Here is a 21,907-nt window from a genome sequence, read left to right on the forward strand (position 1 = left end):
AGGTGAGACAACATTGAGACAAACCTTAAAAAATAAAATTGGGCATGAAAAGATATACTTCCCTTCCACACTTATGATTTCTTGTATAGAACAGTGCTGAAAGAGTGTGTTCATTTAAAAGGGACAGTGCAAAAAATGGTCATCTGTGCTGATCAAGGGTCAGTTGTCTTTTTGTTACAAATGATTGTGTAGGAAACAACATCTGACATTCCAACTTCAGATTCAAAGTAAAATAATAAAAAAATAAAAATAATCCTAGAGAAAACAATGCGTAGTAAAACGGTGATGCCCCAGGACTGCAGGCCCTGCACACAGAAAAGTCTATGTACAAACGTGAGTTCCTACTGATGTAGCATATGTTGAATATATAGACAGTCAGAAAGATGGCCACATCAACCTTCTTAAAAATCAAACTTCAGCCACACAAATTCTTTCACATGACCCTAAACCCAGTCATCATAAGCTTTGAAGAAATGCTTGGGGTTGTGGAAAGAAGCTGTCAGTTCTCATTACATTAGCTTTTACAATAGTAATGTTATCTATACAGCTGGTGAATTCTGACAATCTGCGTTGACACCATCTGTTCCATATCAGACCACACAGTCTTTTGATCTTGCACCAGAGAATGAAAAAAGTAAAAAATAAATAAATAAATGTATTAATGGTGGATGTTTGTTAATGTGTGATTGAAATTGAACTGGTTTGGTGGTTTGTTAAAAGGGCAAACAAAGGGGAGAGTACAGGCTCTGAATATATGTATTCAGAAGGCTGACAAACTAATATCTGCATATCAGTGAACCTGTGTTTACATTTAATCGATTGCCCCATGCCCACACATACCCACAATTAAACAGAAAGAAACCTGAAAAACCTTGGTGGAGTATACACTACCTGCAGGTCTAAGTATGACTTCACAATAAAAACTGGGGATTTCCCTTCAGCCACAGTTATGTATTTATTCATAAAAATCAGAATAGCGTTAATCTCTGGTTACAGCGGTGGATTATGTGAATAGAGGATTTATTCAATCATTCCCTGGTGAAATGCTTTGCTGCTTCTGTGTTGGATCTTAAGCTCTTTTTGGATTGGATTAGTTTCAGGGGGTGTGTAAAAAAACCCCAAACAAACAAACAAACAAAAAAACACCTCTCCTTAGTAATGAAAGTCTCACAATGGGGCGCCAATAAAAAAAAAAATCACCACAGGACATACAAGTTTACAGTACTCCAATGTTTCATAGAATGTAAAATTATTACATTTATTAACATGTAAAATGTTAATTTAAAATGATTACATTAAGTCTCATTTCATTTTTGTTTTGCTGTTTGGAAAACATTTAGAATTTTGTGATTCAGAATAAGTTCAAAGGTCACATACTCTTTTTTTCCCCAACAACTATTACAGTTCCCTGGGGTCTTAACAAAATATCTGAAAAAACGATTTGGTCAAAATATTTTCAGGATCAACTCCAACAGCACCCTTCTCACCCTGTCTAAACAACCAATTCAAAACGTCGGGTTTGAGTGCCTGTTCCTTTAAAAGATAATGAGTCACTGCTCACTCCACCACCCATCCCTTTTCATATCTCCTCTTCTAGCTACACATCCAAGTTCATCCTTATTTGTTCATGTTTGCACTAGCTATTTAACGTTTACTTCACCTTGAGTTCATGTGTCCCTTTAATATGTACAGGATACATCTCAGATGCTCAGAACCTATAGCATTCAAAAGTACAGCATTCAAGCAAAAGCCAAAATCCTGTATGAGGAGACTAGAAAAAGACAAGGACATGTTACAGGACTAAACAGTACTAAAATCATCAGACCACTGCTGCTTTCAGTAAAAAAAGCATAGTTAACTGTACACTGTGCACCAGCAAAGTGGACATACGAGTAAGGGGTTTCTAACAGCTTCTAGAAAACCCTTGGGTCTCTCATGTAACTGATGGGGGCAACTCTTCTATAGAAAAAGATAAATCCTGCGCATCAGTTATGGTGCCTCCCTGTAAGTGCATCTGCCTGCTCTTTTGTCACAGATCTTAAAAAGCTGAAGCTTTTGAGGGACACAATGTGGAAAGCAAACATCTCCCTTTTCTTCAGGTGTAGACGTTCTCACACGTCAGACCCAGGAATGTTCACTGTTTACTCATTTAACAATTAGTCCAGAACTGGCTCTAGAAGAATGATGAACAAGTAACATAACTATTATGTGACCATAAGGTCATCTAGAACCAAAGATGCGGAACACAGAATCTTATTATTTTTATGCACTTCAGGATAAGTCCAATCAGTATTGTACTTGTAGCACACTAACGTTAAAGGAAGCAGTATACTTAGTGCCTGAATATCAGTACTCTCCAGTACCGTCTGTTTTCAATTGCAGTGTGATTTAGGTCAAACTATGGCCTAATAAAGTATTTCTGTTGGGCACATGTCTCACAGCTTATTCACAGAACTTTAGCAATGCTCTAATTCTTAGCTCAAAAATGTAAAAAAAAGTAGCACTGGCACATTTTGGCTCACTTTTGGCAGGCATAGAATCAGGGAGCATGGCACCATCGCTAAGAACACTCGCTGAGCTTTAATGAAATTGCTTTAGTGCTTCATGTAGAGTGTGAGCTCTGGCCAGCCACATTCAATACATCGTCTTATCAGTGCTTTCCTCCCTGTGTCTGGGTGGTGACCCCATTTTTCTGCAAGGTTGTACAGTTGGTACAGTTGATTTGGAGCATTTCTGTGTTTTGTAACCATGTTGTTAAATGTTTTAGAGTAGAAAGGCACAAGGATATCATAGCATAAGGTAATCATCAGGATATTGGCAGATGTTTGCTTAAAAAATGGCATTAGATAGATGTTTAGATTTGACCAATATTCAATCAGCATTAGTGTGGGTTCTTAAATGTATTTATAAATAATCAAAACTTATTTTACACAAATAATAATAATAATAATTGTAAATTAGGATGCTTTCACACCTACCTTGTTTGGTTTAGACCTTAAGACCTTTTAGTTTTATCCGGACCAAAATAGCAGGTGTGAAAGGTGCTTTAGACCATGGTCTGGACCAAAATTTGGTCTGATCAAAAGAGGTGGTTATCTCATTCAATTTTCATTGCAGTCATGAGTCTTTTAGTGCTGGCTGTCAAAGTGACTTTAAACCACAGCTCTGAGGTTTGCTGGGCCAGATGCTGGAGCAATTGTACATCGTGGTTTGGAGGCTTGCTAGATCGACTGCTTGGGCATCTTTACATTGTATTATTATTATTATTATTATTATTATTATTATTATGACAGTCATAGTCAGCAGGTTAAAAAGCAATGATGACCATCAAAAAAAAAATAAGAGTGCATTTCGGCCTGTATGTTTCTCTGCCCGAGCCCACCCTCAAACACCCTGAACCTCAGCCTTATGTTGACTGCTGATAATACAGTTTCTGACAGAAGACGATAGGGAGGTCAGATATAAGGCAGGTCCAGTGCTGACCCAGGCAGACAGTGATGGCTAACCACAGAGGAAAGGCCATGCGGGCAGCCAGTCCAGAGTCCGGGACTTAAAACACTGCCTCAAAACACACTCACGCTCTCACTCCATCAATCATGAAAAAGGACTGCAGTGATTAAATACAGTGTATTACTGACCCAAGGCCCAACGTGCGTGCTTTCGTTGAGCTGGATAGATGTAGACGTCTGGCTTATAGGCTAGAAACGTCCTAAATTGTTATCTGATGATTGTGCTGGCTTTATGTTAGGCTTAAAGCCATCAGAATATAAGGTCTGCATTTATAAAAGATTATATATATTTTAAAAAAATAAAAAAAAACATGTAATCCAACATTCTCTTTACCTTGCACACCCCTATATGTGCACACAGGATGTTGTTTAGGACACATTATATCCCTCCTTCACCATGGGAAGGGAAAAAAATGAAAAGAAGAGTGGACTCTCCCTTTCCACATCCTGTGAGAAAGAGCAGGAACAGCAGAGCTACACACAGCTCCCCATACACACACATCCCATCCATGTTTCTGTAGGTCACTGGGGCTAGCGGACAGCACAATGAAAGGATTAGGCTGTTCAAATGAAATTGAAAATTTGGGATCACAGTGGCCGTTAAGCTCTTAAGCATCTATAAAAATAATGCAGCATTATTGCATTTTAATTCCTGGGGGTGAGATGTATAAAATAAATCCCATGGTCGGATTTGGGAAGGAACTTTCGCGGAATTAATTTTTTCCCTTTTTTCTGTAAAGGCCCGGTTGCTTTAGAAGGAAGCGTTGCCTGGAGCTCATGACACATGACATATTTCCAGTGAACTGTGTCCATTTGACCGCTTACAGAAAGAGCTGATGACCAAAACAGCATACCAGCTGCATGTAGGAGATGTTAACTCCACAGAACCTACAGTATCCTCCCCCTCTTTCACAGCAGCAGTTATTGAATGAATCAGTCCTGGCAGCATAGTCATGTGAAAGGCAATTCTGTTCTGATCACATTCACTGCAAAGTCAAACACAAAACAACAGGCTTTAAAATGGAGAAGAGCAGCACAATAAAACAGGCAGAAAACAAGAACGAAAGAAATCAAAGCAAAGATAACGCTTTGACACTGACTGTATCCTCTGAACACACAGGTTCAGTATCTGTTGATAGGCCTGAACTCATAGTATTTGTTGTTCCATGCAGGCACAGAGTATGTCGGACTGTTGTTGTATAGGAATCAATCAAATCAAAATCTTGACAATCAACTTTAGCCTTCCCATCACCTTGTAATACACCAAAGTGTTCTCTGTGAAATACAGGAAGTGATGAAACACATAGGGCCCAGTCCATTCCCTTCACCCCTACCCTAATCACCCACTACAATACAACCTCTTCATCGGGGTAATCAGCTAGGCACTTCCCCCCATCAGTGTGTTCCCTTCGCTGGATTAAGCCTACCTCAAGCACCAGATACTTTATACTTTAATGTTGCTGTCAGCAGAACACAGCAACTGCTACGATCTGATACTGGCTTGACACCCAGCCCCATTCCCTTCAGCCATATACTTACCATCCACTGTGTTGCAAGCTTCAAATAACTTCTGAATTTTCACAGAATGAAGTTTCAAAAAAAAGGAGAAAAGCCAAACAAAAGACTATGTCAAACTGTATATTTGCTAGGCTCAACAAAGATAAAACAAATATTTTTAATGGCTCTTGTGTAATGCCAGAGTGGTCAACTGGGAGCGTAAAAATTGCCAGTGGGCCAATTTGAGCCAATTTCTGTGGACTATGTAAAAGCATTTATTAAAGTAACAATATGGAAAATTTACATTTCTTGCTCCCGGGCTCTCCTACAGATCAGGAAGTGTAATTCCGGACAAATCAAGATACAGAACTGTCACTGAAAGTAAAAGAAGCATGTGGACTGACCTAATACAGTAATATAATATGTAAAAGTAAAATAATATGACTCTGGGTACACAGCATTACACAGTTCTCGTGAGCGTTGTCCTGCCCGCTTCTCCAAAGCTCACTTATTGTTGCGGGCCAGAAGTACCAAAGACAGCGGTGGTATTCTCAACCATTACATTCAGTGCAGTATCTCAGTGATTTTGAAGCTGTTCATTTGTGGTAAAAATGCTACATAGAGTTGCTTTAAAGCGCATTCTTCCTGACAGTCCGCCTCACCTCCCACACGTATAAAGACAAAAACACATGCCACTCCCTTAATGGTAAATGTTCACAAGCAAGTCTATTTTAGATTTATATTTACATTTAAGGCATTTAGCAGACGCTCTTATCCAGAGCGACTCACAAAAGTGCTTTGCTATTTACCCAAGAAAAACCTCAGCTAGTTTGAATAGACTAAAAATTCAAAGATACCTCTAAGCTTTAGACATTACTAAACACAAGTCAATAAGGTGACCTTAGTACTCTGCTATTCGCCCAAGTATTCTCGGAAGAGGTGGGTCTTCAGTCTGTGTTTAAACACAGCGAGCGACTCGGCTGTTCGGACACCCAGGGGAGGCTCGTTTCAACACTTTGGTGCCAGGACAGAAAAAAAGCCTGGACGCTTGTCTTCCGTGAATTTTGAGGGATGGCAGGTCGAGCTGAGCCGTACTTGAAGCTTGAAGGGCTCTTAGTGCAGATCGGCTTTTGACCATTGCCATCAAGTACGAGGGGCTGGTCTGTTCTTGGCTTTGTAGGCCAGCGCCAGGGTTTTGAATCTGATGCGGGAAGCAGCTACAGGAAGCCAGTGAAGAGAACGCAGCAGTGGAGTAACATGGCTTTAGGGTGATAAATCATCGCCCCTTTTCAAAAGACACATCCTTGGATCTTGAAGAGTGGATAGGAACTCAGCTGTTTTAAATTGTGAATCAAATCAAGATTGACAACAGCGTGAAAAGAAGAGACACCACAAACAACTAAAATGCAAAGGTTGCGCCAGGAAGGCAAGAATGGCATTTATTAGGCATTTATTTCCAAAGAAGTGGAAAAGTGGAAAATGAGTAGTTATATTAGATATTAGGATCAGATATCGGTCCCGATACAAACAAAATTAGCTGGATCGGGTATCGGATAATTAGGACGATCCATGGAACCGACCCTTTCACTTTAATTGGTTGGTGTGAGACTGCACTAAATGTTTACATGTTACATGCAATTTCTGGTTGCTGCTTGTATGTTGCTTGTATGTTTGACAGCTTGGAAAGCTGGACACTTATGCTGTCAAGTCATGTGATTAATATCATATGTATGAGATGACTGGTCATGAACACCACTACAATGTCACATCAATGTGTGTACCAGTATTTCAATGATAGTGTATCAAATATTTCAATGAGCCCCAGTTTTCTGAATTGAGGGTGTCACTAAATACTGTTTTTGGTTTTTCAGCAGGGTAAAATATTTGGTTTATTCACAACCGCATGCAAGAAATGACCATGGGATTATGCCATTGAAACTGCTCTTTAACCACAAACAGACAAATGTAAACCTCAGAGAAAGACTTTAAGGCAGCATTAACAAGCTGAGGCTAACTAGTGTAGACTAGCCAATTGTATAAAAGGAATCTTTTTAGCTTCGGTCAACCACCATGGTCAAAGTGCCTTTCAGATTCAGTCGAGAACACCGACAGTAAAGACCACTGACAGAACCACCCCTTCCCCCAACCCCCGCAAACAACTCTTATACACACTAACCCACTAACCCATCTATGAGCCTGGATTGCAGCACAGTCCCAGCCACCAGGCAGCCAGAGCAGATCCTAAGCCAAGTTAAATTTAACCCAGGAGAAAGCGCAGAGCAATAAAGTACAAAGCACACTTTCCTATCTGCCTGCTGACAAGCATGCAGTACAGAAATCAAAATGCTAATCTTAGCTATACGTCTGTGTGTGTGTGTGTCTTTAACGGTGTGTAAAAATGCAGTGAATTATATTAAACATACAATCCCACAGTGTAAAAGTCCTTCTTTGTAACATTCTGTACAAGGCATACAGATTCAAGCCTGACTTCTCTATGAGAGTATGATGCCAGCATCTCCCCAGCCGTCTACTGTTCCACTGCATAAGCTACAGCAACTTTCTTTGCTGACTGGCCACCACAAACAGTTAACTGACAATTCAGCCAGCACCATTTGAACAACTCAGGTGGTCCATCCAACTTTCAGACAAAAAGCAACCTTCAAACTGTTACCTTTTGCGAACGTGATTAGCCTTTCTGAAAATGCTCAAAGTGATCAAACATTTTTCTATAATGCTCTGCTATCCCACAGTGGTCTGAAGACGCATTCAAACATTTTGAGCAGATGTGGTTGAAAAAACAACAACAACTTGGCCGTGCACAACCGCTTCATGGATACTTTTCAAAATTAGGATTCTACAAGAGTTCTGTATTAAGACAACTTTTCTTGCCTGGGTACATATTAGGAACGTAGCTTGTATGTGTGGCAAATGTTTAAGTTTGTGGATTGTCAGATTTGCTCGATTGTTGTTGGAAGAACAACACTTCCTATAGGGAATTCTTTTGTGCAGTATATAGCAATACTGTAATCAAGGATATATACCAATATTAAATCACATATTAGGAAAACTGTCATAGTATAAAAAAATAAGTCCATGAAGTCTAAAGAAAAAGTTTACTTTTCTTTTTGCACAATTAGAACAGTGAGATCTGAAACAGTCTGGGTTTAAACAACACAGAATGAATCACTGTCTGCCACCAATCATCACTTGCAGCATAAACTATTAATTAACAATCAATACTGTGTTTGAGAATCAATACAGTATTGCAAAACATATCATGATACTTCGATAGATAATAATTTTCTTGCATCTCTACTATATAGAACCCTTTTTGCTTAGAGTGTTTAAGAAAATTAGACAAGCAATCAGCATTCACCGTTACTGGTGAGTATCAAAAGCAGGAACAATACTCACAAACTTTATTTGTATTCACATTTTCCCTTGAAAGGTGCAAAATACAGTAAACCAACAGAAGCAAAGTCTTGAGAGTACACCACAAGTTCTGAATTTGACCATTAGATTTCATAGGCATTTGCTGTTTGCTTAGATTTTTAGGTTTAGTATGTTTATTCAATACATAAATAAAATGGCAAACAATAGGGATGATGGGAATTTATGCGCTGACCCTTTAGTTGGGGACGTTTGTGATACTATCAGCGTCTGGGAGTCATCTGTGTCCAGGACTCCACAAGAGCAGAATTTGCCTTACTCTCTCTGGTGGGTAGGACACCCCTCCCTCTACCTCATCACTCAGTGCGTGGCTAGCCTTCACCCTCCCAATGCTCATAGCGCTGTGTGATAATTGGAGACCTAGCTAGAGGGTGGGAGTTGGATATAACAATTATTCATTCCAGTGCATTGTATTAACAGTAATGACACTGTAAATTAACAGTATCGTTCACTCTCTAAAAATGAGAACACGAGGATCAGAACACGCATGTTTACCATACAGGAAGACTTACTGAGAAGCCCATGAACAGTGGTTTATCAGGACCATTGTTCATGTGTGAGTGTTAACTACAGCTACTGTAAACATCTGGACATGACATACTGGGATCAGATGCGGTGAGGCGTACATACATACACATACACACAATGCATTCCTTAAATTCATAGAAACACCAGCTAACACAAAGAAAAACACACATGCATGTGCACACATGCACGTGCGCACACACTTCTCAATCGCCACTGTCTGTCTCCTTTGAGGTCATGTGAGAGGGCGCCAGCCCCCTAGAATGGCATGACCCGTGACCGATCCTAGGCCTCCAGGGGGCCATTAAATACACTCACACACTTCCCTACCACAGTCCAGCAAGAAGGAAGGCACCCGCCTCCTGATAACGGCCCTGCCATGCAGGGGTGGGGTGGGGGACAAGGTAAACTTGAATCTTCTACAAACACTCTGAGTGGGGTCAGGCAGCAGGAAAGCTGGCCTTGCGTTGCCCGAGAGCAGTCAGTCTGACGCCTGCCTCTGTCAGTAATGGCCACAGCACTGCCCCAGCACAGCACCACAATTCCAAATGACAGAAGAACAGTGTTCTCTTCAGAATGCTCACACAGAGACTAGTGTACAGAAGTTTAAAATGAACTGTTTCTTATTTAAAGCAACACTATGCATAGAATTTTACCTTAAAATAGCAGCCTCAATCACACTAATTCTGCACTATGTAACTTTGGTGGCGCTGCACAAGCCACTGCCTCTTTTTGAAACGCTAACAGACGCCTGTGCCGCCAACTTCACCCAAGAACACCATCCACCCACCCTCTCTCTCGAATTCCAGCCGCTGATTTAAACTTGCAACCCCTGGGCCACTGGACACATTAGATTGCTGAGCCTTCAAGAGCACTAACTATGCATCATATTTAAAGCAGCATTTTAGTGTGATATTTCTTTAACTTCTTAAATTTACATATTTTCTAAACAAACTAAGGAATATTCAGGAAATCCGAAGAAAGTTAGTGAAATCAAGTCAAGAACTAACATGAAGATAATGGCAAATATGCTTTGAATCAATCAATACATAAAACAAATAAACTTTGTGAAACTTTGTGAAACTAAAAGTCGTTCGACCTTCCCATGGACATGTGGAGAGGCAATCAAAATTGGACTGACAAAACTAAGATTTATGGCAGCTTAGCTTAGACATATGCGCACACTTATCATAGTATGCCATGTGTAGTGGTGCTAGAAGCAGTCAGTGGTTTAGCTAATTGTGGAAGAGCTTTACAAATGTACATGTTCAATGTGTTGAAATAATGAAATAATGCTGGAGAGTCTGCGAGCCCTTGCAAATATTGTAAGGAACGGCATGAATTCTGAGGATTGTAACCTTGTAAATTCGCAGAGGAACTGACAGTGGTCCTGAACAGCCACCTACCTGTAGACTTTATCTTAACTCCCCAGCCCCCCCCGATCCATCATATTATTCCCTTTAGAAGTCCTAGATCAGCTAAATAAGGTGTGTTAGATTTGGGCTGGAAGAGAAACTTTCAGGAAGGTAGATTTCCAAGAGGAGTGCTGATGACCACTGCACAACACAACCTTGTACAGAAAAGTAAATAAACAAAAACAAATATTCTTCAGAATCCCATAAGAGATGATTTCTAAAGTTGACAGTTGATTCATGAACTTGAGCCTGAGTCATGAACTTAGCTGTGGCCTCCCACTCTTCCACGCCTGTCTCAGCACTAAACCATGGAAACATTTCACAATCCTGATGTAGAGATCACAAAACGGTTCCCAGCAATACCAAAACTATTTAGCATGAATGGCAACAATGTGCTGATAGAAATAAAACTGTGAGAGAAAGGTGCTACTGGGGAAAACCGCCATCTAAAATAAGGCCTGTTCTTTCATTCTGCACTGCAATCGATCCACTCAAAAGACCCTCTAATCTAAACAAAGCGTGTTTTCTTTATTGTGGTTGATACTTTTATGGAAAGGGTGTTGTTTTATGAATGTGCAGCACAAAATAAAAACAACCCAACATTTTTTTGGGGTGGTAGAGTTTCGCCATGCTGGAAAGCCCTGAGTCATTCCCAGAAATCCAATTTTGTCTTCATGCACTGAAATGGATACTGGTGCAGAAGCATTGTGTGTGTGTCCACACATGGGGGTGGAAGACAGAAAGTGTGTTGGAGAGAATGCAAGTGTGTGGGTCTGTGTCAGTCCTGAAACCTCAGTACTGCACACTCACCATGACCACACATATATAACGTTCAGCTGGTTCCCTTACCTGCTGTTCCAGCGTTCATCCTAAGCCCCACCTGTGAAGCACAAACAAAGAAAAGTGAGAGTTACACTTGGAGAATGTAAACATCCACCTCTGACCCCTTAAGAAAAAATAATATGGTAATGCTCACAAAAATAAAGTGCTGAGATGGGAATGGAACATGAGAAGGCTAAATTTGGTATTATAATAAAAAGGGTTCAGCGGAGGTTTAATTGCCTACCTCAGATGCAGTCAATTAATCAATACATGTTTGATATGTGTATCTCCCATTCTAAACTAAAGACAGCATAAGTCTATATCCAATGTCTGTTAGCAAAGTTCCTTTATTACAGTAAACATGTGCCAAAGATATTTTAAATGATTTATTTATTTCCTTCAAAACAATATTCCTATTTACACATACACACAGCCATAATTCTGCATGAATACAACTGATTAAAACAGGGGAAATTCAGGCAAGGGAAGTGACCAAGGTCACACACAAACTTTAAAATATTAAAAACATTGCACAAGTATTAACAGTAATTACCATTAAGGATGAACTATTATGTCAAGAGTCTTTATCTGGGGCCATCTAAGTATTGGCCCAATCATCAGGAGGTAGCAGGTTCCATCCCCTGTGATGCCACAGCCATCATAATTGCATAACTGGCTTTCTCTGAGTGGGTAGGATGGGTATTTGGCTTTTGTTTTTCAAAAATGGTTTCATCACAGAATAAAACAAAAACAAAACAAAACTACATTGCATGAAATAACAGAATTTTGAGAGGAGGAACATGCCTGAAGCCCCTCCTTCCTAATCCAACATCCTCTAATTCCAGCCCTACCTTGTTCACGTCTACAACAAGTATGCGCAACCCTCCACCTCCCAGTCACATCCCTCTTAACCAGTCATCTATCATTCCTAGTTCCAAATAATGGGGGGTGGTGACTGGCCTCCTACCAAAAGGGAGAAGCCATTCGAACTCCAGGAATAAGAACTGCAGAAGTGCCACAGGGGTGGATGTTTGGGCAAGGAAGCTTTGGGAGAGACAATCGAGAGACACAGACGCTGACACAGACGTTCCAGTTCACAGCGTCTAGGAATGCTGATCTAACGCTCCCAACCAGCTTTCTTTTCTATTGATTTAAGGCATCAATTACACGAAGAGCGCAAGTGGACAGAGGGCTCCTACACAGTGATCGATAGTGACTATTTCCAGCTGAGGGCTTTACTATGATGGATTCATCTTCACTGTTGTTACAGGCAGGCAGACAGAAAGCCTCTTTTTAGATCTGACCCAAAAAGCCAGAAGAGATAAAGGCCTAAGAAACATCTCTTCGACTCTATTCTGAATGGTTCTCCATAGATTTCACATACAGATTTGGTTCACTTACAACAAATGGATAACTTTCCGGAAATGTTACAAAAGCTGTGAATCTCCAGTTTGAGTTTCCAGATCACATTACAAAAATATTTAGGAATTTATATTACATTCTCCCCTTTGAACAGGGGGTTAAGCTCCAGCTCTAAAAACACTTGACGTTTGTGGGGAAGTGAGAGTTTATTTTTGGGCTCTGGCTGCATCTCATTCTCTGCTATTCTCAGGAGTGTCTGAGCACTGCTCTAGTTCAGAGAGGGACGAAGGACATTCTGCTGGTTAAAGTCACAATGTGCCTCTGATGTGACCCAGATATAAACTACCTCAGTTGCACAAAAGAAATGCCCTATAGGACAGGCTGTCCTTCCAACGCAGATCAAGAGTGACACCAACAATCCCTGAATGAAAATGTTATTGGACACTGAGCTACACAAACACGAGAGGAGTTTATTTGCAGGGAAAATGATGAAGAATCTGGTTCTCAAGAACTTCTCAGATTATCATAGCTGGGTCAAGCTAAACCTAAATGACAGTATGAAAGCCAGACAAATACCCATTTGCTTTCCTCCCTAAAGTGATAATTCAATAAAACAAATAAAAAGCATCTGTGAGGTATGCTGCAGGCAAGATTTTGGGCAGTAATTTTCATCCTGGGAAATACAATGGAATTAGCCTCTGTAGTTAATCAAATATAAAACAAAATATTTACAGCAAATCCTAAAGAACAGTTACTCTGTCTTTCAGAACATAAAGTGGATCATAAAGTACTCAGTGCTATTTTCTGACAAGGTCCCAGACACTAATGATAAATCAGACCAGAGGCAAATCACAGATTATAATTAGCAACTGTCAGCTGAATCACATTTGCAAGCTTTACAAATTCTTTGACTCTTTAAACCTGATGTTAACACTCAGCAACTGTGGGCTCCTATAAGGAACTGTCCAAAAGTCCAAACATGAAAGTAATCACTGCCCACAAGGCAGGGGTAAGATATAAGAAAGATATTTTTTAAAAAGTCAGCTAAGGGGAACTGTGGAGGTCAAAATGAGACCAAGAAAACTTTGAGAGAGAACCTTGTGTATGCTGGTAGGACAGGGCAAATTGAAACCACCATGTAACTGTCAAGGGCCTGGTTAAAGGTTTAGCGTCCAGAAAGTTTAGAGTCAAGAGGGCGGTGCACCGATCCAATGTGCAGCGTTGCTTACATAAAAACTTACATGCACTTCCATCACAAAACTCAATTAGCGAAAATGTATGAACAGACCTTAAACAAGCTGTGCAGGCAAGGCAACCAAAGAATCTCAGAGCTAGCCTGTGAGGTGTCCAAACCTTTGCACAGGCCACAGTGAAGATTTAATTAGTGCTTTAATAGTATGCAAATAATTAGGATTTGCTGAAAACAGTGTTCATTGTATGGCTATATGCAGAGGCTGTGTTTATCAATTTCTTAACAAAAAAGCTTCAACCTTCATATTAGAGCTTAGTTAACAGCAGTCTATATGTACTTACCAATTTGACAACATTTGAGGCTAATATGCAATGAGGAGTGAGGAGTTAGTGTAAAACTAAAAAAGTTCAGAATTTGTTATTTTGATTTCTCACTGAATTATCACTTATAACAAGACACCTAACATTTCCTGGCTGATATACTACTTTCAAACAAGGGGAAAATACTAATTTGATGCCCATTTAACAGTTCTGTCATTTTGTGAACCTCCACATACTTGTAATACTACAGCCAGATGTAACTATCTACTATCATGGTCCCTCTAGTACATCTGGAAGCCGTGTGAACTATAATCCGCTCTTTTTAGGCTAAAACAGACCACGCATCTGCTTTTAGAAACTCTGCGGTCTGCATTTACGCAGCCAGGAAGTAAAACGCTACCAAAGAAATGTGGATCACCAGGCCTCGCAACTCTTCATCCAATTGAATTAACTCATTTCTCCACCATGTTTACGCAGCCCAGAGGGAATAATGGAGCCCTTTAAGTGCGTCGGTCCAGGAGCGGACCGTGACCTGGTCATGCGCGTCCACCCCAGCTGTTTTCTCAACCCTGGCAGTGGGGGGAGCGCAGCGGCCTAGTTTGATCTGTTTGCTTGCAGATGGCTGGACTGAGAGCAAGGTCTTCCTCGCCAGGCCCTTGTGTGGCTTACACGCCGCTCAGATGCAGATTTGGACAGCTGTGTTTTATCAGTCACAGCTCAAGGAAAAATAAACCCTAGCCGCAGAGGCCCAGTTTGATCCCACGGCCTAAAACTCCCCTGCTTGCAGCCATACATGCACACATACACTTACATATGCATGTGCTGGGAACCTTCCTCTCCGGGACACAATTTATGGAACAATGACTGGACATTACAGTGATGGCACAGTCCCATATGAATTACTGTCTGTATCTAATGAACTAACAAACTTTCATATAAGGGAGTACTCTGGCTTCATGGCCAAAAAGCAGATATTGTAACAACTAACAATTTTTACAAATCGTCACCTTCAAGCATAAAGATCAAAAAAATTTTGGATTTATTATTCATTTATGGAGTTATGAGAGGAGTATGGATCCTCTGTAATCCTGCTTTACCGCTCAGGTCTTTAAAGTGAACTCTGAGCCAGTCTCTGAATTTTAGGAAATGCCTCCTCATACAGGGTTTCCAAAAACATCTGGCCCTTCAGCTGATCCTCCTTACGCAAAGAGTCTGAAAACAAATGAAGTGGCCCAACATGCTAATCTTAGTATCGCACCCTGAGGTGCTTAGTAAGTGTTCCCCTTAGATCTCTTCAGCTCCATCCATCAACTATAAACTCCCACGTCTTCTCATCCACAACATGCCTTCCCAGACAAAATAAGATTCAAAATCTAAATGGTGTGTGTGTTGTATGTTCTAAAGGTCAAGGTGCAAGTATGTCTCACTGGCCCATAATATCAACACATGATAGGTTGGCAAATGGTATTGTAATACACAGTGTAAGTGTGAAGTAGAAACCTGTTATAACAATGTACAAAAATAAACTATTACACATGCATGCAAATGTTTGGGCACCCATGGTAAACAAAATGTGCTAATGTAAAAAGTAAGTTAAAATTTGATTTAAAAAATCTGAAAAGGTTTAGTATTTTGAGCAAAATAATTTTTTTTTTGATATATATATATATGGTCTGCCCCTGAAAGTCTACGAATCGAAGGTTGGAGACAAGTCAGTTGTCTGAGATTCTTGAAATCAAGCAGTTGAGGTGTTTTTTTGTTGAAAACTGCACAATGATTACATTCTAACGAAGAATTATAAATAATGGTAATGATTAAACATGTTTATATGCTTGCAAATAAAACATAACCTACACTAAAACAAGCGCTGGTCGTTCACTGTTGACATTGTTTCAGAAAAGGTCTAAAGAATAGAGGCATATTTAAAGAAGAAACTTAAATGAAAGCTCTATCTGCAAGAATTCATTTATCATTTAACAACATCCAACACAGCTAACCAATCGAAACGGGCAAGTTGCTAAGGGTGACCATGCTCTTATTATCTGGTGCAGTAAAGAGAGACTGAACACAAACATTAGCTTTTGTGTTTAGTTTGACCATGTGTTTGTTTACACATTGTTTACAAGATTTTTATTTAATGAAACAGTCGTTTAATAAGGGGTTCGCTGTACGCCACTGTATGCCTGGAACTTACCTGAATACTTATACTACACTTATTAAATTTTCAATTACCTGCACATCATACTCCCTCCCTAGATATAGCACTATACTGCTGCCACTTTGTGCAATGTAGGAGAATGCGGGTTTTGCTGTTGGTATTTTGGTAAATGAGTTTTTTTCACCCAACAGATTTTTCTACATATATGTTACTCATATTACTAGGAATAATATGAGGTTAAATATGAACTTATAAATAAAGCAATTAGCTGTAATAGTAGAGCACCATGTGGTTCGCCCAAATGAAAGTACAGGAATACCTGAAAAATTCAATATTTTCCTAAAGAATGTACAAACATTGTGCTTTTAATCCTATGATTAATGACAGTCCACCTCCATAACACTTGACCCTCTTTTTTTTACGCCCCCCACAAACAAAAAATATATTAAAAAAATAAAATAAAATAAAGATTCTCTTTTCTAGAGCACCAAACGGGCTGTGGGCTTGTAGACATAAAGCATTCCAGTCATCTTATTCCTCTGTATTAAGCTTTTGCTCCCTGAAGAAGGGCCTGACTCAACAGCACGGGAGTCACACGCTTAAAAAAATGTCCCAAGGCATCACAAGGGGTGCTATTGAGCGCCATATGTGATCTCTGTTGCATGCTGAACTAAAAGCAGATAAAAGCTGACATTAAATCGTCACAGTGGGACCTTGACAGATGAAAAGAGTGTTTACTCAGAGTAAATGACTAGTTCTTCCAGGGCTTTGCCAGGGCTTTACAAAAGCAGCTAGAAGATGATAATGCACAACTGGAATGACTGAAAATGTCTGAATGCTAGAGGCCTCGAACTGATGCTACACACAGTCAATTACTAAACCACTACACTATGTCTGCCTTTTGGTTTAAAAACATTGAAAAAGCTTATTCTTATTCCCTTGAAATTATCTTCATACAATGACAGTGAAACAGTTCAAAAGGAATGGAACAATGCTTCCCAGGAAATCTCTCAAAACCACAACTTTATTCACCAAAAGCCTTTTTTCCATTTTCTGATTCCCTCTCTGCCCTTTACACACATTAGACACATTTACTCTTCTTAAATGACAGAAGTTAAAAGGCCATGCTTTGGAATAAGGGGACCCTTACACCTCACAAAACCACGAAAATGTGATAAATATATCATAGCTATAAAAGTAAATAAGTGCTAACCCTAAGATCAGTATTTTTAATGAAGTCATACAGAGAAGTTATTTAAAAAAAAAAAAACTGTCCAGGAGGCAGTGGGCATATACAATGAGAATCATTGTATGATTTAAATGAATTATTTCTCACTTATAGCTCACTAAAACTATGCAAATTCTGTTTATACTTCTAATAAATCTTTCTTTAATAAATGCCACATTTGTGTTGGTAAGTAAACATAGAAAAATAAGAAGTCGAGTCTGAAATTCTAAGGCTTAAAGCCTTCTCTCTGTGACACGGACAGTTGATTCTCCCTGAGAGGAAGCAAGAAGGGAGCTCTCAAACAGCCTTCACTAAATTTAGCACTGAAGAAGTGAAACTCCACTAGTGTCGTGACTCTAGAAAGGCAGGGCTAGGCAAAACGATGACACATAGTGTGAATGTACAGTGAGCTTAAAAACAAAAACCAATGCTTTTTTTGTTTTTGCTAGAACTGAAGATATTTCGATCTGAGACCAAAAAACTATGACGATTTCAGTTTTGTTTCCCGAGATTTACATATAGATGTGTTGAACGGCTTAGAACATTGCTTCCTTGGTGGCAGGCCATCTAGTTTTTAAGCTTTAAAAGTAGTCTTAAAATTGTTGTAGTGCTTTTACAAAATGTCTATTACTTGTTTGGGGCTTTTTAATTTCAACTTTGGGATTTGGGATTTGTTCTGGTGTTTAATTTTATCAGTGTTAAACCTCTTTCGCTTCATCCCTTCAACTTCATTCGTTTTTTTTTGTGGACAGTGTGTTGTCTCACTGCATTTTGAAGGTTTTCCCAATTAGACTGGATATTTATTCTGCTACAATCACAAGTTACATCAATAAACATTTGTTAGCCCATTCCCAATCTGACAGTACCTCCACCATACTTAACAGATGAGCTCATATGTTTTGAATAATGAGCAGATCCCTTGTTCCTCCACATGGTGGAGACTGTATGTGTGCCTAGATAACATACACGTCTAGATACAGAACACACTAAATGAGAAGATGTACAGAGCCATACACACACGGCTCTCACACCTGTGCACGCATTGAAAATTAAACAAAACAGAATGACATGGGAAAGAGTGCCTCAAGGTCATTAGGATATATGTCAACACAGGTGAATTCTGTGGATATTTGTGTATCTCCCAAAAAAGCAAAAGCTCAAGGTCTCCGGGTGAATTTAGATAAGGAAACAGCCCTACAGCACCAATTAATGCAGAAATATGCAAAGCTGTGACAGTTGTGACAACAAGGCCCCCATTCAATGTGTTGACAAGACTATACTGCCATAAACTGTAGCAGTTTGTGCACTTAAAGAAGTGCTACATTGATGGGTGTAAGCACTGAAGCACCACATTATTTTATAACACTTATAAAACGGATTACGATTGACATAGTTCCCGTACAGGGCTACACAATACAGTGTTTGTTAATCATTATCAATATACAGTATTGACCTTTGCAATACTGACAGCAGAACGTTTATAATATGCAAATGAGTCCTGTAAACAAACACAATGCTTTTTACTCTTTGTTTTGGTTCTATAAAGAACCCTTTTTGTAAAAGAGATGTACATGAGAAGATTTTTTTAAAGGTTTTAAGAAGTTCTCTACCAATACCGATTCTTTACAGTGACATCTCCTTTAGAAAAATGTTTTTTATGGAACCAAAACTGTTTTTTTCTGCCACATTACTAATTTTATCATATTGCAAACTGTATCACAATTGTAATATGTAATATTAGCATTTTGTCTATATCGTGTAGCTTGTGGCTCCCTGGGGTTAGACAACAACAACAACCGTTCACAAGCACAAACAACCATCAACACAGTTACCCCATTGTCTAATGCTATTACATCATTCTGTTCCAGTGCATTACAGCAGGACGGTGCGGTCAGGGATCATGGCATATACCGTCAGCACAAAGAAGTTAAAACCTAGGTTTTCTTGACTTGTTTTCTGCAAATAAAAAATATCTTGGTCGCTTGGTGACCCAAACTAATCTGATATTAGCAAAGTATTGGTAAAGTGAGGCCTCCAGCCAAAGTGTTCACCAGACTATACTGCCATAAACTGAGGCAAAAAGGGCTGCATTGATTTTATTTCATTTATTTACACATACATAAATATATTACAACTACTTTCACATTACTTGCTTTGGCAAAATGATGTTAAATATGTTTAAATAACAGTTTAAAATCACAGTTATGTTGACCAAGTAAATTCAACACATAAGTTTTGTCAGTGTCAATAATAAAATGAAAAAATGAAATCACAGGAATTATCTAGCTTACCTTATTGTGAACAAGGTGCCTCTTGTTACTCTTAATGGAGGAGAGATGGCATTTCGTACTGATGGGGACTCTGGAAATGCGATGGTGATGATGATCCACGGTTCCAACCACAGCTGACTTCGGGGTACAAGTAGCCTGTCATGTAAATAAGGACAGCAGTGAGCAGTGACAGCAGTCTACTGCACCCCCAGCCCAAGCCATTTTCTGCTAGCACACTACACAAAGCACATTTTGCCAGGGGTGAAGCAGATGATCCCTCATTGTTCTGTGCATATGGCTACAGGTAGAGTGTCAGGGCAAAATAAAACTGAGCAAAATATCCTCAAACTTTCTGGTTATTCCCTAGCAAGCTTATTTGTAACCTTCTGCATCTAAGTGGTTGTTTGTCCTCTGGTGTGGACCATAGAGCTGCACCCCACTGTAACGCAGACGTCACCCACACTGCAAGAGGCGGGAAGGAACACCCTCGTCGAAAAAGATCACTTTTGTTCTCTCTCTGACTAAAGCGAATTCAGAGAGTGATGTAAGCCTGGTATTTGTGTTGCATGGGTGCGTACAAGATTTTGGAGGGTGGTGGTAAGGGGGCTGCAAAACATGCTCCCTCTTTTCAGCACCCCTTAAGTCTCCCTAACCCGGCCCCGGACACCCCTTGCCCTATTCACAATGGCCGCCTGTCTCCCCAGCTCCCTCTCAGCTAGAGAGGAATGTCCGGCTGGGATCAGGCCCGGGCTGGGCGTCCTTGCGCTGCCACTCATGCTTTCACAGTACCACAACAAACGACAACATCTCCCATGACACAGACACATAAGAGGCATCTCAGTGCTCCAGCCTCATCCCACGCTTACTATAGCTATACAGTACTCTACATTAATGGTAAGCAGCCGAGTTAGAGGGTGGTCTTCCCTAGTATCCTCTTACAGAGACTCCATGGTAGTAACAGGGCATGAGGCCATACGGATTTATGAGCGGTTTTGACGCTGTAAAAGGCGAGTGTGGCATGAACATACCACTCACAAATGGAAGGGCTTACCGTAACACCCTATTTAGTTGAGCTCAACAATGACACATTAATTAATTGAACCCATTCCAGGCTTTTTACAAAGAGGTGTTCATTATGCAGAATGCAGAATTTTCATAAATTAACATCTCAGACTGACCCAATGAAAAGCTTACACATGAATTAGCAAGAGCTAAGTATCTATAATAGATGCAAAGTGAAATTCCAAATACCCTGACAAAATAGGGTTACAGACATTCAGCCATAACAATAGAACCGGTGAAGAGAAAAACATTGATTATCTTCTTCTACATTGGCATCTGGCAAGGGGTGGATATATCAGACAGTAAGGGAACGTAAGGGAAGGTGAAAATTTGTTAAGAATCTGAGCCACTTTAACATGGTCCAGATTGGGATAGCTAGAGGACTGAGCATCTTGCGGAAGCCATGCCTCAAAAAGTAAGATCTGTTGTGGCGGCACAAAGGGGAACGACTCAATATTAAGCAGGTGATGTTAATGTTGTGGTTGATCATTTTGTGCTGCATATAAGGTGTGTCTTCTCCTTCCTCTTCTTACCACGTTTGTGGTAAGTTTGCTGAGAATTAAAGTCTCGAATGAAAGCCATATTGCTCATGATTGTAATTATTTAACCTAATGCATTTCATTTGGTGTATTGAGCAAAACACACTGATTCACCAACCTACAACCCCAAGACTCTGAGCAGTGTGTGGTTGGCAGATTGGCAGCCCATAGGCCACATTAGCTTCCTAAGCAAAAATAGCAGAACTTTCAGCTGCAAGCCAGATGGTACAGGCTGCCAACCAAATTAAAAAAGGGGTTTTATTATGGAAAAATAACAACAGGTTTTCTCGAACACAATTATCCTTAATTAATACAAACCCAGATTAATGGGAGGGAATGGATGCATGCATGGCAACACATTCCACAGCCTGCTGATAAATATGCTGAACTAGTGTCTGGGAATATGTTTATGCGTTTCTGCCTACACCAGGGAGTCATGTAGAAAGCCCATCATTGAAATGTCACCCAGCTTTAAAAGTAAGTCCTCTGGAAGATTCACACAACTCTAATAGAAGTGTAACAAATCACCCAAGATTTGACTCAAAGTTCACAATATGA

At 39.9% G+C, this 21,907-nt stretch overlaps 1 protein-coding gene across 1 annotated transcript in view; it reads right to left on the reverse strand.

Moving 5' to 3' along the window:
- Positions 1-19,850, reverse strand: part of stard13a (StAR related lipid transfer domain containing 13a) — an 86,905-nt gene extending 67,055 nt beyond the window's left edge. The window contains exons 1-2 of the mRNA XM_072658289.1: positions 19,770-19,850; positions 11,246-11,276 (exon numbers count right to left, since the gene is read on the reverse strand). Coding sequence (XP_072514390.1) covers positions 11,246-11,264 — 19 coding nt within the window. The 5' untranslated portion in view covers positions 11,265-11,276; positions 19,770-19,850. The remainder of the gene's footprint in view (positions 1-11,245; positions 11,277-19,769) is intronic.
- Positions 19,851-21,907: the final 2,057 nt, after the last annotated feature.

Source organism: Salminus brasiliensis, chromosome 16, assembly GCF_030463535.1.
Source record: "Salminus brasiliensis chromosome 16, fSalBra1.hap2, whole genome shotgun sequence".
Lineage (NCBI taxonomy): Eukaryota > Metazoa > Chordata > Actinopteri > Characiformes > Bryconidae > Salminus > Salminus brasiliensis.